The sequence below is a fragment of the Notolabrus celidotus genome, chromosome 13 (assembly GCF_009762535.1).
Source record: "Notolabrus celidotus isolate fNotCel1 chromosome 13, fNotCel1.pri, whole genome shotgun sequence".
Taxonomy (NCBI): Eukaryota; Metazoa; Chordata; class Actinopteri; order Labriformes; family Labridae; genus Notolabrus; species Notolabrus celidotus.
The window spans coordinates 16,580,102-16,596,337 of NC_048284.1; the positions used below are offsets into that span (position 1 = coordinate 16,580,102).

Below are 16,236 nucleotides of genomic sequence, written 5' to 3' on the forward strand. Positions count from 1 at the left end.
AAGATGACTCAGGGTTTAGAAACATTTTGTAAATGAACTGTTATTCCTGCTACGTCTGTCCTTTATTCTGGTTAAACACAATCAATTCTTTGAAGCACATAAGACACATTTGACCAAATTTTTCCTTTTTTGTAAAAATAACCTCATACGAAATATAATCTAAAGGAGAGGTATTATGAAGTTATTTTTAATTTCTCTTTAACGTTTTACGTGAAAGAAAAGAAGGGCAGCCTTGAATACTTCTTCTGTTCTTCTTCGGACTTTAAAGCTGACATCTATACCCTCTTTTGCAGAATTTAAGATTTTGATCTCAGACCACTGTGTCTCAAATTGTATCTGTTTTAATTAATATATTATTTTGTGAATGATTGTGTGGTTTCTTTGCTGTTTCTAATGTGCCTGTGGTCTCGACGACATTGGAAATGAGGGAAAACTATATGTCTTTTCGAGAATAAATAAAAGTTTTGAATTGAATTGGATTTAATTGAATTTAGCGATGTTCCCCCTGTAAGACTGCTGTATTACAATACAAGTGAAACTTAAAAATGCCCTCTCTTATTCATTCTGGGGTCGTTCTGAGAATAGCCGCAGACCAAACTCTGTGGTTTTACTGGAAAATTCCCCCACAATGCATCTATTTTTGGCTTAAAATACTGTAAGGTAAACACAACACTTTGCAGAAAATTGAGCCAAGGAATGTAATGGAAAATGCCTGGAGGAGTTTTAAAAGACTTGTTTACCCTTCATACAATCAACAAAGCGTAAACTGTAGTATGCAGATTTAAAATGACTTAGTTTACATTCACTTCAAGCACACATGCCAAACAAGTGAAGTAAAATCTTACCTTGACTTCACTGGGATTTTCCACTTTGAAACCGCCCTGAAACACACACAAACACACACACACACACACACACACACACACACACACACACACACACACACACACACACACACACACACACACACACACACGATCGTCAGCATCAATTGTCTGTTTTTAATTCAAAACACACACACAAAAAAAAGACAGTCACTGATACTGACATAATGAGTTCTCTTTCCTTGAATGGAGCATTGAAAACAGTGACATGGTGCAAAAAGAGCACAATGGCCTGAACTTCTGTCGTTGTGGAAGGTAATTAGTAACTAGTTCCCATATTGACTGCTTGTGGAGAGACTCAGACAAAAGACATAAAGACAACTGTGTCAGAAAGTCACAACAGAGAAGGACTGTTGAAACTAATAATGTGCCATGGGAAATCTGCATATCAGAAGCCAACAGTGTTATTCCTTTGATATAATCAAAGGTACATGTGGCTGATTTCAACCTCACATCGTCCCTATTAAGTGCAAAGTAAAACAAATACCTGCAGCAAATGTTGTATTTTTGTTCTGGTCACCAGTGCCATCATTTGACATGGTTCATGGCCAGTGAGACCGGACTAGACCAGTTTGTCTGTTATGTTTCTGCCTTTGTTTTTATTGCAAATTAGCAACAGAATTACACTACAAACATTAAAATCTCCAGCTTCAATAATGAGTGCAGAGATATTATGGGCAAATATGAATCATGCAGCGTGTGGCTGATTGTATATCTGTCTCAAGTACCATTGATCAAGACTCTTGAGCTTTATCAGTCTGTATGGCGCTCAGTGACCTTCAGTTGATCACGTTAACCATCCACAGCAAGACACCAATGGGAGGGGGGGGGGGGGGGGGGGTCGCGAGATGTCTTCCAGATTTTTTACTTTTTTTTTTAAGTAATCTAAATTTGCTTATTTTATCCATTATTTTAAAAAATACAAACAAAAATAGTACATTTCTATTGAAACCCTGCAAATCAGTACATTTCATTCGTTTTCTGCCTTTCTTTGTTGCCAGATGACTCCTAAAGTTAGGGTTAGCAAACAGCTAATTAACAAAAGGATCAGTATTAATTCACAGCAGCACAGAAAACACAGCCACATGTGCATGCAGGTGAACTACTTTTGAAGTATGAGGTAACATTTAACCACTTCGAGGGACAGTGGGAGTCCCAAGTCTTCTTTGGCACCTATATTTTGGGGGTCGCGCGCTGAAAATTTTGGGAACCCCTGATCTACAGATATTGGACACTCACAAGAAATGTGGCAAAACTTCACTTGAACTGTACAGATTAATCAGCAAGCACAAAAATACTGAGCAGAGCAGAGTGGGCAATAGATAAAGACTCTTAAGACACATTAGAGAGACTATGTGACTAACTTTGACTACTAACTTTAGCATGCTAACAAGCTTGAAGATCTTTTTTCAGGGGTACATCACCTCATTTTAGCTCATTAACATGGCAAGATCAGCTAATTTGAAATAAAGACAAGGTACTTGTGCTCTCAGTAAAGAAACTCCACATAATAGCTAATATATAACCTACGAAATAGCCCTTAATGTTCCCACAACCCAAACATTAAGATGGGAATAGATAGGCAGTAGGAGCCAGTACATCAACAGGGTTATCAATTGAGGGCCTCCTTGGTGCTTTGTCATATTAGGCCCAGGAAGCTTAACAGTTAGCTCCTCTTTGAACCATTCCACTCCTTGCTAGCACTCTACCTCTTCATAAAATGGAGTGAGAAAAAAACAAACAGAGGAGTCTATATAGGGGAGGGAAGGCAGAGCCAAGGTGAGACGCATGTCCATGCTAGAGCTGACCCTCTCTGGGTTATGCCGTATATTCTACCTTTCCCTTGAGGGAGAGAGAAAAGAGGGAGTGTCTGTGAAGAGATGTAAGAAAAGGGGCATTTCGACTGGAGGAACTTTACCCCAAAACTAGGGACTTTACCCCTGAACTACGTGCGTTTCGACCGGTTGAACCAGGGTCTAAATTTAGTTCAGGGGTAGATAATCTCCCCCCTAAAAAGACCCTGCTAGGGGGGTAGTACTTTTCAAAAAGCCCCGGGGCTTTTTGGGGGCAGGGCCTGCAATGCTGAACGTGTCTGATTGGTAGCTTAACCGCAGTGTTTTTATTCCGCCTACCGTCCACAATAAGAGGATAGGGAAGGCAGAGCCAGATCGAGAGCTTAATTCCGCCAATTTAGCACAAGGGATCATCCATCAAAGTATTGGACTTTAATTTTGATTACTCGATCATAAGTTCATTATAATAATTCTTAAAGTCTTGCAGGGAAAAATGGCAAATAATATTTTTTTGGAGGAAAGTATGAGTGTATATATCTTTTAGCATGTGTATTTACTGAACAGCTGTCAATTTACTTTTTAAAGGATGGGGGCAGGATTTTTAAGATTCATCCTTGTCTGCGCCAAATTTCATCACAATCATCTGACCGTTTGTAGATATTTTAATAAAAAGCATAAGCAGTCACATGGTTGCACAACAGGAAATCATGCATTCACACAATTAATTCAAATTCATCCCATAGGCCACAAGTTTTAGTCCAGACCACAGTGAGTGAAAACAATTATCCCAATAGAATCACAACAGTAGCATAGCTAAAAATAGCATCTGATCACATTCAGACAACATCCTCTGCATTGTATACTGCAGAAATACTCACAATTTTTAATGGTCGAATTGAGCCGACAAATGGTGATTGGAAGCCCCAGGTCTCAGGGAAAGGATAAACTCCTGTCTCCAGCACAGCCACCATGCCCTGAAAGCCGGGGTCACTGAACACCAGCCACCTAAAGAAGAGAGGAACACCCACATTGCATGATAATTAAGCATTAAGCAAAAAGTCCCTCTGCATTATGCCTAACTATGCCTCCAGGCTGTTTTAGCATATCTGCTAGTCGTGACCTTGTATAGCTTGTTATGAAACAGAACCAAGACATATCTTTAGAAAAATGAACTCACTGGCTCCAGCTTTTCTACATAGAAATCAGCAGTTATTATCTATTTGTTCAGAGCCTTTAGTTTTATTAAGTCGGGTCAGTGTTTACTTTTATTTTTAGTATTTCATATCTTTTCAGACATGAGTCATACAACTGCAGATGACAACAGAAGCTACTTATTTTCGAGTAAAAGATCTTCATTTCAAACCTTTACAATTCATTCTTAGCGTAGGCAGCATTTGCTGGAACTCTGGGTCCAGATCCCTGACATTTTGGGCCTTTATGTGCCACAGCACAATGCCCTAAAAAGACCTTCACATATGAGCATCTGGTAGAAAAGTGCCCCTGTTCATTTAATCACTATGGTGGAACTGCTAGCAAGAGATGATGGAAGCCTTAAGGCTCTGAAAGACATGAACTACAAGGCAAAAAAACTTGGTCATTTTTGACAGAAAACTCAACTGAGCGAGCAGCACTTTTTATTTATTTTGCTAAAACTACATCCAGCTAGCAACTTTTAAACTTGTCATGAGATGAAATCTGTAAAGGTTGCTGCTGGAACAGAATCATTTTCATCTGACAGCAATTAGCTTTGTCTAAATATTGAGAAATACTGAAAAAGAAATCTCCAAAATGTTGTCTTTCTATCAAACGTGCCAAAGTAAACCTACAGAAATAGTTGTGGGAAAAAACGTCTGCTGTCGTTGTCTTCCCTGTGGGTAGGGCACAAACTGTCCTGCATGCCTACACCTCTCACATGGTAAAAAAAAACTTCTCCCTTTTGCCAAATTCTCTCCGCACCTTTGTTTGACTCTTGCTCTCTGTCTAGTCTCCACCTCTCCACTCTGTTTTCCAACATGCAACAGCAGGACAGACATTCCTGAATAGACGAAGCAGTGAGAGTCAAACCAAAGGCAAAGACTGAGGAACGTAGCTGGGATAACAATCTCTCACCTATTTGTCAAAGCCTTACGCTGCGAACATCTCATTAAAAAAAGCAGCCTCATGCTGAGCACAGCTGGATGGATTTCGATAGCCTACTCTTCTTGTTGTTCAGCAAGTGATTAACAATAAAAAAATCAATGTGGAAAACCACGGTTGTCTCATTATCTCCAATTGAAGCTATTCTGCCACAAAGCATTAACTCTCCTTTTTCATCCTTACCTAAATCTATTTAAAATAAAATCCAGTCTCCATATAACTACCTTTCTACCACTCAGATCAATCACAATAACTAAGCAATGTGTCTTACTAATGATTTGATCTCAGCAGCTTAACGCCTTCACGCTCGCTTTACCAGATTTCAATCACAAAGACCTGCACAGACGGCCGTACTTACACCCCAGAGTGTACTTGGATGGAAGCAGTGCTCAGCGGGATGCCAAATGAGCCTGTCTCAATGGTGTCATCATGGTACGGTGTTACTCTGCCAAGGCCCTCTGGTTCAGTAAACAGATCGATATGAGGGAGGCTGTAATCCTGTAGACGGGGGGGACCAACCACAGCAATTATCAGCAGCAGCCTGTACTAGGCCTTTAAAACGTCTTGAAAAGACTAGAACCCTTATTCCAAATGTTTACACAATGTTAAATTGCAAAAATCAGTCATTTCACTGAAGGTAACTGTTTCATTTGGTCGCCAGTCTCCTCAGTGAACAGCAAAAAGAACAGAAACATCACAGAATATGGAAAGAGGTCAGTAAACTGTTTATATTAGTTTTAATTGCTCAGTTAAGAAGAGGCAAGATTAGCTGTTGATGTCTGCTGCCCGTCTAAGGATATAGCTGCCATTTTGAAGCTCAAATTATTACAGGACCTGAGATGGTTATTGGATGAGATAAGAGGTAAAGCATAGACTGTATAAAATATGGATGTAGTATCCGTTACGTCACCCATCTGTTTCTGAAGTGCTGTTTTGAGGCCAATCGGCAGCGGCAGCCGCTTTGTCACTTGAGCCCCATTCACCACTCACCACTGTCACCTGTACTCTCAGCTGAACTGGCCCTCACTCCACTCTCGCAGACAAACACACTGGTTTCTAGTCGTTTACAAATCCCTCACTGGTAAAACCCTGTTATATCTACAGTCACTAATCAAACTTCACAGCACAAACTGTAGCCTGCGCTCAAGTAGCCTTATCAAACTCATCACACCCAAAGCCCGGACCTCCTTTGGACGCACCTCCTTCCAGTTTTCCGCTGCAAATGACTGGAATCACCTGCAACAATCCCTAAAGCTGACCTCTGTCATTCCACTCGCCACTTTCAAAAACTTAATACACCCCATAACTCAACATCACTACAGTTGCTTTTAAATTGCATTTAAGTTTCTACTGCTGTCATATTTTTGTATTGTATTGTTATGTTTCTAGGTTTCTCTGTATGTCCTCTCTGTTTTTTGTTTTTGTCTTTTATTTAATGTCATGCCACCTGTGTTGCCTTCTCACCCAGGTCGTAGTTGCAAATGAGAATTGGTTCTCAATTAACTCACCTGGTTAAATAAAGGTTAAAAAAAAAATACATACATATATATATATATGTATATATATATATATATATTGCTGCCGTCAAGCGATTCTCTCGTTAAGAGGCGGGCTTTGAGCCTCCTAGCCAATAGCTACAGTGTTCCTGCCTGTCAATCAAGTCAGCTGTGCCTCTCATTGGAAGACTCAGAATCTCAAATTCTTCGAAATTGCAGCGTTAGAAAAAAATTCACCCTCCCTACAGTGTGTGCCAATCGAGAAATGAGCTATCCAGACTACACTCGTCTTTTGTACCAGGCTGTAAACATGTTTATTTCTGCTGTAAAGTTGGCCTTTTTTTAATTGGTGTGTATGTGGTTTCCAGTACTTCTGGAGCCAGCCTCAAGCGGATCCTCGATGAACTGCAGTTTTTAGCACTTCCACATTGGACTCATATTTTTAGACCGGAGGTTACCACTTGAGGTAAAGTGGTATGAAAACTGATATCACATTTACAAGGCAGAGAGATTACTGGCAAATTAGGGAAACGGGGGCTCCGCTTGAGCTCACTTGGTAGAGTATGTGCCCCATGTACAGAGGATACAGTCCTTGTTGCACTGAGCATAAGGTCAGTGCATTGGCCCGACTTGATTTGGTGCACCTCTTCCCCCCCTGTCTCCTTAAATTTCCCATCTCTCTCTCAAGCTGTCCTATCTAATAAAGACAGGTAACCACCCCTTTGGTTTATCATATCATTTAACCAATCATGTATCAGCAAACGTTGGTGTATGCAGGAAAACAGTCCATTTGGTCCAGCTTCCATCAGTGGTCAGCTGACAATTTATTTATCTCTATAAACAGATATAAACAGAAAATGCATCTTCTTCTCTTGAGGACAGACCGGACAAAGCCTGAACTTTTTCTGTTAACATCATAATGTTTAATGACAAACTCAAGATATATCACTTGCAGGAAAAACACAACTAAATTGTTTTTCAAGATTGAAGCCTCTGTGTCAATCACTGTTTACAGTGAAACTGAGACTTACTAAGAATGTATTGTATTCCTTTAACGTCATGATGTAATTTCAGCAAACTTAAAACTGGTTACTTGTAATGAATCAAGAGTTAAATTAGTTTATCTTTTAAGTTCATACTGCTATACTAAGCGAGATTAAAGCCTCTGTGTAAATTACTATTTGCAGCAAAGCTGAGACTCACTAGAAACAGATGAATTGGCACTCCTCCAAATGATGTAATGGCTCAAGAAGTGATAACGCTTATTTTGAGGAGCAGTTTCGCTTTTCTTTTGGTCTGAACCAAGTGGTAATCTCCAGTTTAAAAATATGAGTTCAATGCAGAAGTGCTAAAAAACTGCAGTTCATTGAGGATCCGCTTGAGGCTGGCTCCAGAAGTACCAGAAACCACATACACACCAATTAGAAAAAGGCCAACTTTACAGCAGAAATAAACGTGTTTACAGCCTGGTACAAAAGATGAGTGTAGTCTGGATAGCTAATTTCTCGATTGGCACACACTGTAGGGGGGGTGAATTTTTTTCTAATGCTGCAATTTCGAAGATATTGAGATTATGAGTCTTCCAATGAGAGGCACAGTTGACTGCCGGAACACTGTAGCTGTTGGCTAGGAGGCTCAAAGCCCGCCTCTTTACGTCACAATCGCTCGACAGCAGCAATAAGGCTGCCCTCGACGATTGGCCTCAAAACAGCGCTTCAGAAACAGATGGGTGACGTCACGGACCGTACCTCCATATTTTATACAGTCTATGGTCTGAACACACTGTTGATTCTCAAGTTGCTTGTTTGATTGTGAACAATCCAGCACATGGAATAGGGAGTCTTGGCTGGCAGCTGTTTATTCCTAACCCCTGGCTACACCTGAAATACTGAGAAGTGGCCATCATTTGCAGAGGCATATATCCCCATCAGGTAATGGACAAGGATTTCTGAGATTGGTTGGTCATTACAGATGATGGAATCGAAGAAATCGACTCCCAGACTATCACACTGCTTCATGACCCCATCAAACTACATCTTTTGTTGTTTTGGTTGAGACAGCAGCTTCAATTACATATGGTAGCTTCATACTCCTGGCAGGATAATCAAGTAATTATCACATACAAGCTGCATTTCAAAAGGTTAGGTGAGGCCAATTCAGTACCAATTTTGAAATGCTAAAGGTAGAGCGAGGTGATGATTATTTATCTAGAGCACTTACCGAGACGGCCAGTCTAATCGATCCAATAAGCATTGGCGGGCCATTCTGTGGTTCAGTCCCTGGTGCAGGCTCAGCCCACACATCTGACAATTCAATGCCTCCCTCCTCCAGGGCGATGCAGCGCCCCTGAAAATCAGGCTTCTCGTAGAGCACCCAACTATAGTGAAAACAAAATCAAGAATTTAAATGGCTGCATTATATGCTTTAAAATAAATAAAGGGGTTTGAATAAAATTAGCACTTTAAAATTTCAGGAATGTTTGCTTTGCTATGAGAATAGAGGAGACAGTCAAATTAAGAGTCAAGTCAACTTAATATGGAGCCACAGCTGTGAGTTTATCTTTGCATTCAGGCTGGAAACACCCAGGCTAGCTCTATTTATGGCAACACAATCTTTCTACCAGCAAGTTGAAAGCTGACTCAGTAACATGTTTGTTTGATTTTTGCAGAAAAAGAGTGAGTGTATAGTGTAGTAATATGAGTTAACCTTTCACAGGATTAACCTCACCAGACTTCAGAAAGTTACTGCCTTGCCACGAGACAATCCACCACATTATCATCTTAAACCGCTAAAGCATGGTTGTTACTCTGGATCATGTACTGGTTTAACCAACGAGATACAACATGTTAATTTGTGAGCTTTAAAGTGTTGGTTGAGGTTTTCGTTACTGTTGAGCAAAATAAGGCTACAGTGTTCTTTTGCTGACACTTTCTATGCTAAAGCTCAGCTGGTTCTGTCCTTTGCAGTATATTTAACAGGAAGCCAGGAGAGTAGCAGCGTCGTTCTATATCTCTTGGTAGATTTTAAGTAATGATGATAGCCTAAATATTATGTAACTACCTCTTTTAAGTGGAGCAATTTCGAGATCTTGGTTGGAGGTTGGATGGAGTCTGAGATTTTCACTAGAGCTATGTGGCAAATATGCATAACACCATTTCACCAGTGGTTATATACTATTTAACCAATCCAAAGCGGGGGGTAAAACACCAATAAATCCACAGATTATCTAACACAGGGAGACCACTGACAAGTAAACAAAGCTTTGCAAATGATTTATAAGAAAGGGAATTCATTAAACTGGGTCTCCTTCCCTGATTTGGTTTGGGGAGGAACACTGAAATTATAGAGACCTCTGCTCAATTACAAGAAATGATCAAGGGACCCTTTACAGAAATATAATTATGAAGTATGGAACTCTCAGCGTCGATATATTTCATTAATTTACTCTTGTGACACATCGACAGACCTTAACAAGCAACACCAAGGTCCCAAAATTGCTTCACACTAATTAGTCCTACACTTTGCTTCACATTTTCTCTCCATGGACTGAAAGTTCCAGTAAAATACAGTTACTCACCATCCTCTAACAACCTTCACAGATATAAGAGGTGAGAGCTTCAGAGACGTAGCATCTGCAACATCTCTGTAAATCTCAAACGCCTGGCCGCTGAACTGAGCTTTCTCAAACAACACCATCTGTGGAGATTGAGAAGGGGCAGGGTGAGAGAAAAAAAAACATCAAAAATGTATTGCATGCCTACCCCATCCCATTAAATAATGATTCACTGTGAGCTGACGAAAACCAAATGGCAAGGCACTTTACTTTCTCCTCTGTTTTATTATAACAGAAAAAGCATGTTTGTGTTAATCTGCAGCTAAGAGCATAAACAGTTACACAATTACTTGAACTAATGGGGGCTTCCTGGTAATGCATTTTCTACCACCCAGTGTGACATAATAACTGCATTTGTATTTTAAAGGCCAGCAAAATAATTGAAGTTTGTGAATAATGAGCTGGCTGCTCTGCATACTTTGCGGTCACTGCCCTTAGCTTTATTCTTATCCTAAAAGCTTTCATCAAATCTGCCCTTTTCATGCAGTGCTTTGTGCGCCTCCACGTATGTGTGTGTGTTTTAATGCCAGTCAAGGCAGTAGGTCCAAAGCACAGCTAGCCTGGGGTAGACAAGGAACTGGAAATGTTCAGCAGCTGGGGAATATATCTCGTCCTTGCAACAACTTCTATCATACTTCAACAATAATGAGGACCCACAAGCTTTGCTCTGCATTGGCAGCACTGAATTCCATGATTGTAATCACATCCAGCTGAACATTTGCACTCAACTGCTTTTTTTAATACTTTGTTTACCCCCAAGTACACCATATGAGAAGCAGATGTTTTCATAGAACAGTGAGTGTCTAGATCCAGATTCCTTTCTCCATCTTGTTTTATTTTATGTGGGCAAATATGTGCCTACTGTACCTTTCCAGGGCGCTTGTGAAATCCCTTGACAGTTCTTATCTGGAATGCAGAAACACAGAATTATAATCGGAAGAAACACAGAGCAGGGTGAAAAAATACCATACACCACTAAGGAAACCAATCTGCATTTTCTGATGCAGCAGCTCTGCGACTGCTCAATATCCTGACCTTTAAGTTTATATCGAGGGGAACAGGACCGGTCGATGGAGACATGGAGACTACACTGTTTTGAATCTGCATTCATGCAACACACTGGCAGGCATAGCCAGCAGATGAAAGTGTTTGTTATTATCACATACTTTCAAAGTACGCAACTTCTGATATTGGGAGCGGCAAATGTCAGCAAAAGGAATGGTAGAAATTCTTGAAGATGTTTCACCTCTCCTCCGAAAAGCTTCTTCAATTCTGACCAGACTGGGGAAGAGCTTGTAGATATAAGCCACTAACACTGTCAAAACAAGTAAGGCCATACTCACACCAGAGACCATGTGACTCTAACGACTAACAGCTGACCCATCACCCTAAGGACTGTAAGGAACTAGACTAACGACCCCACTTAGGACCCTTTGTGACTCTTGGACACACCCACGACTGTTAGTGGCTTATATCTTCAAGCTCTTCCTTAGTTTAATCAGAACTGAAGAAGCCTTTCGGAGGAGAGGTGAAACATCTTCAAGAATTTCTACCAGTCCAGTTGCCTTACGGATCAAGCTTTGGATGCAAAATATGAAAATTTCTCAAACGTCTGACTAAGCATATTTAGAGAATCCAAATTTCGGCACATAAGTTGCTAAAGATCAAAAAGTAAGTTAAATTTGTAAATTATATTATCAATATCAAATTGAGCTATTAATTATATTGCTAATAAAACGTAGTTGAAAATTATTCCAATGAATTATGCAAGTACAACCCTAAAAATGGCGACTTCATTTTTACCAGGCAGCATTCAATCAAAGTACATAGCAAGACAAAAGATCCTCTGTTCTATGGATAGAAAGACTCCTCCTCTGGTGATGATACTTGATACCAGAGTGCAAATTGGGCTGAGACAAAAAGTGGTGACTTTTCTGCAGAAGTTAGTTCAGTGCTGCGGAGATGAATAACAGTGGTTTCCTGCTCAACTGACTGTGCAGGAAGTATTCTCACCTCCTGTACTGCATATGTTGAGTTCTAAATAGTGACTCTAAACTATTTGGTACACCATTATGTAGTCTGCACACTTACGTTATTATCAAGGATCCCCTGTGAGTGAGCCAGAGGCTGCTTGAGCTCAGGGAGAGTAGAGTGGGAGGGTGGAGGAATCCCAGGGAAACGTGGAGGCACAGCATCAGGGAGCACAAGACCTGGTTTTACAGCCACATCTGTTTCAACTACAGGGGCTGGAGTTGTCATTTTTCCAGTAGCCTGATCCAAAAAGCAAAAAACTTTATGTAAACAAAAAGTATCACAGTGGCATTTCTTGTTGTTTGGGGACTTGATAAAGCAGAGCTCTTGTTTTTACAAGTATTCCCTGCCAGATTATGAAACCTCTGAGGGCTGCTGTTATTGGTCCCTACCCTCTAGCTTCAACTTCTTTAGTGCTTGCAGGAGACGACTTGTCTGTGAGTAAAACTTGTGTACATTCATATCATGGAGAAGAAAAAACACATAAAACTAACCTCGGTTCTGGCTTGCTCTTGTCCTTGTTTGCTCTGCACGGGTTTTGGTTCTCGGGGGAGGTACTTCTCTAAATAGTCCGGCAGCTTGATGTCGTTAAAGGAGGGAAATGGAGGGGTTGAGTCACTGACCACAGCCTCCCCTGCCTGGGCTTCCTCTTTGTTGCTCTGCTTGGCCAGTATGTCTTTGAGTGGTGCTGTAGCAGTCGGGCTTGGTGGGGGTGGCTGGGATGACAGTGGAGGGCTAGGCAGGGGGGAATCACTGGGTGAAACATCCCCAGAGCTGGTGCCATCTGCATGGGTTTGAAGCCCAGACCTCTTTCCTCTGTGGATAGAGTTGGTCAGGCTGCTGAGGACACAGCTCCCCTCCAAGCGAGACTTCCACTTGATTTGGTCGTCTTTTTCTTCCTTTAAATCCTCGTCTTCATTCAAGGGGCTCTTCTCCCTTAGTCGAGAATGAGTGTCCAGGCTGCTAAGCAGCAGGCTCCTGTCAGCCAAACTCACCCTGGCCGGCTTCGGGACAGACTTTTCCTCTGTGTTCTGCAGTTTGATTAAGGTGCTCGGGGTTGTATCTATGCTGAACTGTTTTTTTTTCCTCAAGCCAAACTTAAACTCCTCAGGGTCAAATGTCTTCTCAAACCGGTCCTCCCTGATAGCAGGCATGGCGAATGGTGGCTGAGGTGGCCTGAATGGATTGTGTTTACGTGGTGGAAGTGAGAACGGGGCGCAGAGTTTCTTGATTCTCTCGACAAAATCATCATCATCTAGGTCATCTGGCGTGTCAAGAAGGTTGCTCTCACTTCCAGCATGGGTCAGTTTAGGCATGGACACTTTGAGTTTCCGCTTTGGGAAGTCCACATCCAGCCAGCTGGATGGGGCGTCTTGTTGTTCACTTGCTGTGGAATCATCTTTGCTTAGTCCCCGTGGCAAGTGGAGCTTCTTCATGGGTGAACGCTGACTTGAGTCTTTAGTTGGCTTCTTGTCCTCCTGGGAAGTTGGTGCTTTTGGGGTTTGACTCTGCTTAATATTGAATTGTTCCTTTTTGACAGTGGTGGATGGTGCATACGGGTTGATTATACCATTCATAATAAGAGAAAGCTCATTCTCTGGTGTCAGGATTGATTTTTCAGCTGACATCCCTACCACGTTAACTGTAGATTTGGAAGCAGTGCTATTCAAGGACACCTCTGCCTTTATCCCTGCACCCTTTAGTGGAGTGATATCCCTTGTGCTCTCTGTGTTTTTTGATGCCTCATGCAGTTGCACACTCGGAGAAAGTTTCACATTATCTCCAGAGATATTCACTTCTGAGGATGCTAACTTGGCAGCCTTATCCTGCCTTCCTCTCTTGCTATCTACAGATTCAGGGGCAGTAATGAGAGTAGGTTTTTTAAGTGTTGTCTGTGTAGCTGCCATATTATCAGCCTTTGCAGTAATCAGAGCTGGAGTGTCATTACTGGCTTTTACAGTTGTTTCCTTGACTGCTGTAGCTGCTTTGGTAATAGGCTTTTGGCTGGAGAGCTTAGCATCATTAGCTCCATGTGCACATGAGTCATCTAGTGAGTTTTCAGATTTTTCCACGGATACAGAATTAGGCTTTGGATCTGCTGCGGTCAACACTGGCTCTGTTTTTGTTCCAGTGCTTTCTGTTGAGTTCTTTCGCACATTTGTTACCATCTCTGCCTTTGATGGTTCTTTATCACTCTCGATCCCACTCCCAGCCTGCTTAGCGTGTGTGCCAATGCCAGCTTTCTGAGAACCTGAAGACTTGTTCTGTGTCTCATGTTGTGTTTGAATACGAATGTCTGATGATGTCTTTTCCGTGCTTTTAGACGCGGGTTCCTGTTGGTTGGATTCTGGTTTTGTTGTGTTTTGGGAGAGCTGTGTGTCATCTTTTCTTTCAGCCATTTTTCCTTCACCTTTCCTCAAAACAGATGCATCTGTCTCTTGGAAACCTTGCCCACCCTCTGAGAGCTCTGACTTTTTGGTACTCTTATCTAAGTGCAGGAGTGCTTTTTCTTTGTCTTTCTTTTCAGTCTGATGTGTTCTTTCTCTCTCTGCCTTTTCAGATTTGTCCATTTCTTTCCTCCCAGCTTGTTTTGATATTTTGCTCTCTACCTTTTCTAATTTACCTGTGTCTCTACTCTCAGCTTGTTTTTTTATTTCTCTATCTTCCTTTACTAGCTTGCCCACGTCTTTACTCTCAGCCTGCTTAGTTAGGGTTGTGTTCTTGTTTTTGGATTGATCTTTCTGCCCTGCCTCTTCTTGACTAGACTCCTTCACTTTTCCTTGACTCTTTGGCTCAGATTGCACTGACAAATCTTTGTTCAATTTGGGATGTTCAACAGAAGACTCTTGCTCCTTCGCAGGAGTTTTCTGAGTAGCTTTTTGAGGTGCAGGTGAAGAGGAAGGGGAGAAGGAGGATGACATTTCTTTACTGTCCTTAGAGGCCTTTCTCCCCTCCTGAGTGAACAATCCTCCTCCTTTTTCCTCCTTGTGGGGTAAAACAACAGAACCCTTATCAATAAGTGTCTTTGTTTTACTGCTACAAGCAGCAGTATCAGGTTCATCTTTGGTGACAGGCGGTTCAGACAATCCCCCCTGCTTTTCGAGTGGTTTGTCAGTTTTCTCCTTTTTAAAAGAAGAATCCACCTGTTTCTTCTGTTTGTCCGACTCCTCTCCATCATCCTTAAAAGCTTTGTGTTTGGTGTCAGGCAGAGACTGTTTATCTGGTATCTTTTCTTTGGCTTTATCACGTGTTATGTCCTTCTCTGTGGGTTGTTTAGATGCAGAGGCAGTTTCTGCATCATCCACCTGCTCTGGGTTTAAAGCAGCGATTTCTGACTTTGCTGTAAAGTGATCGGGTTTGTTCTCAATGTTTGGGCTCATGGGACTGGTCGGCTCTTTACTTTTCCTTCTCTTAGAGCGGGAGCCTGTTCTGTTTTGGCCTTTAGACCTTGGGCTCAGGCTCATGTTAGGTTCTTTCGAGTCTTCTGGCTCTTTTGCTGGGAGAGATGTTTCAACACTGTTAGGTTTCTTACATTGATCTGATGCTTTTGATGCCTCTAGGTCCTTTCTTTTGGAGTCTGTTGCTTGTTCTTCAGGAGGGAAAATCTTAACCTCTACATCAGCTGCGTCTTGCCCATCTGGTTTAGATGTTATCTCTGTTTTGGTTTCTATCTGCATACGCTGTTTAGTATCCTGTTTACCCTGATTGTCCAGTTCTTGTGACTTTGATGCAGCTGACGGGGTGGTTTTTTGAGGCATTCTTGTCATACTTGGCTTTAGAGGCAACGCTGGCTTTACCCCTGCTTTTGTTGCCTCACTGAGATTCTTCATTCGCTCCTTGATCGTCACCGGCTTCTCCCTGGCAGGTGACGCAGAGCTGGACCTGCTTGTGCCATAACGCTCAACTGATCTTGATCTCTGGTCTGATGATGAAAAATTAACTTTCAGCTCCTCTATGTCTTTCCTGATGGGTGAAACATCGGCACTCCTCGGGGCTTTAGAAGTCAACTTGCTGACCCCACCTGCAGGGCGCTCAAAGAGGCTGATTCTATCTGCAATCCGGCCACTCACAGGCTTAGCCTCCTCATCAATTTTTTTAAGACTATGTTGTCTGTAATTAAAAAAAAAGAGAGAAGAGTCAAACATTTTACACCCAGCAACATTTGGAACACGTATGCATGAATTAAACTTGCTCAACTGCCTCAGTGAGGATAATTTTGTCCACCACAAACTAATTAAAGTTCCACGTCTGTGTGTTTTGTTAAATCAATTTGACCTATATTT

The 16,236-nt window shown here is 41.6% G+C and overlaps 1 protein-coding gene across 1 annotated transcript in view; it reads right to left on the bottom strand.

Moving 5' to 3' along the window:
• LOC117823895 (beta/gamma crystallin domain-containing protein 1-like) overlaps nt 1–16,236 on the bottom strand; it is a 40,225-nt gene that overhangs the window by 18,729 nt on the left and 5,260 nt on the right. The window contains exons 3-10 of the mRNA XM_034699163.1: nt 12,448–16,063; nt 12,014–12,193; nt 10,790–10,828; nt 9,887–10,005; nt 8,530–8,686; nt 5,172–5,311; nt 3,556–3,682; nt 846–881 (exon numbers count right to left, since the gene is read on the bottom strand). Of these exons, the coding sequence (XP_034555054.1) occupies nt 846–881; nt 3,556–3,682; nt 5,172–5,311; nt 8,530–8,686; nt 9,887–10,005; nt 10,790–10,828; nt 12,014–12,193; nt 12,448–16,063 (4,414 nt within the window). The remainder of the gene's footprint in view (nt 1–845; nt 882–3,555; nt 3,683–5,171; nt 5,312–8,529; nt 8,687–9,886; nt 10,006–10,789; nt 10,829–12,013; nt 12,194–12,447; nt 16,064–16,236) is intronic.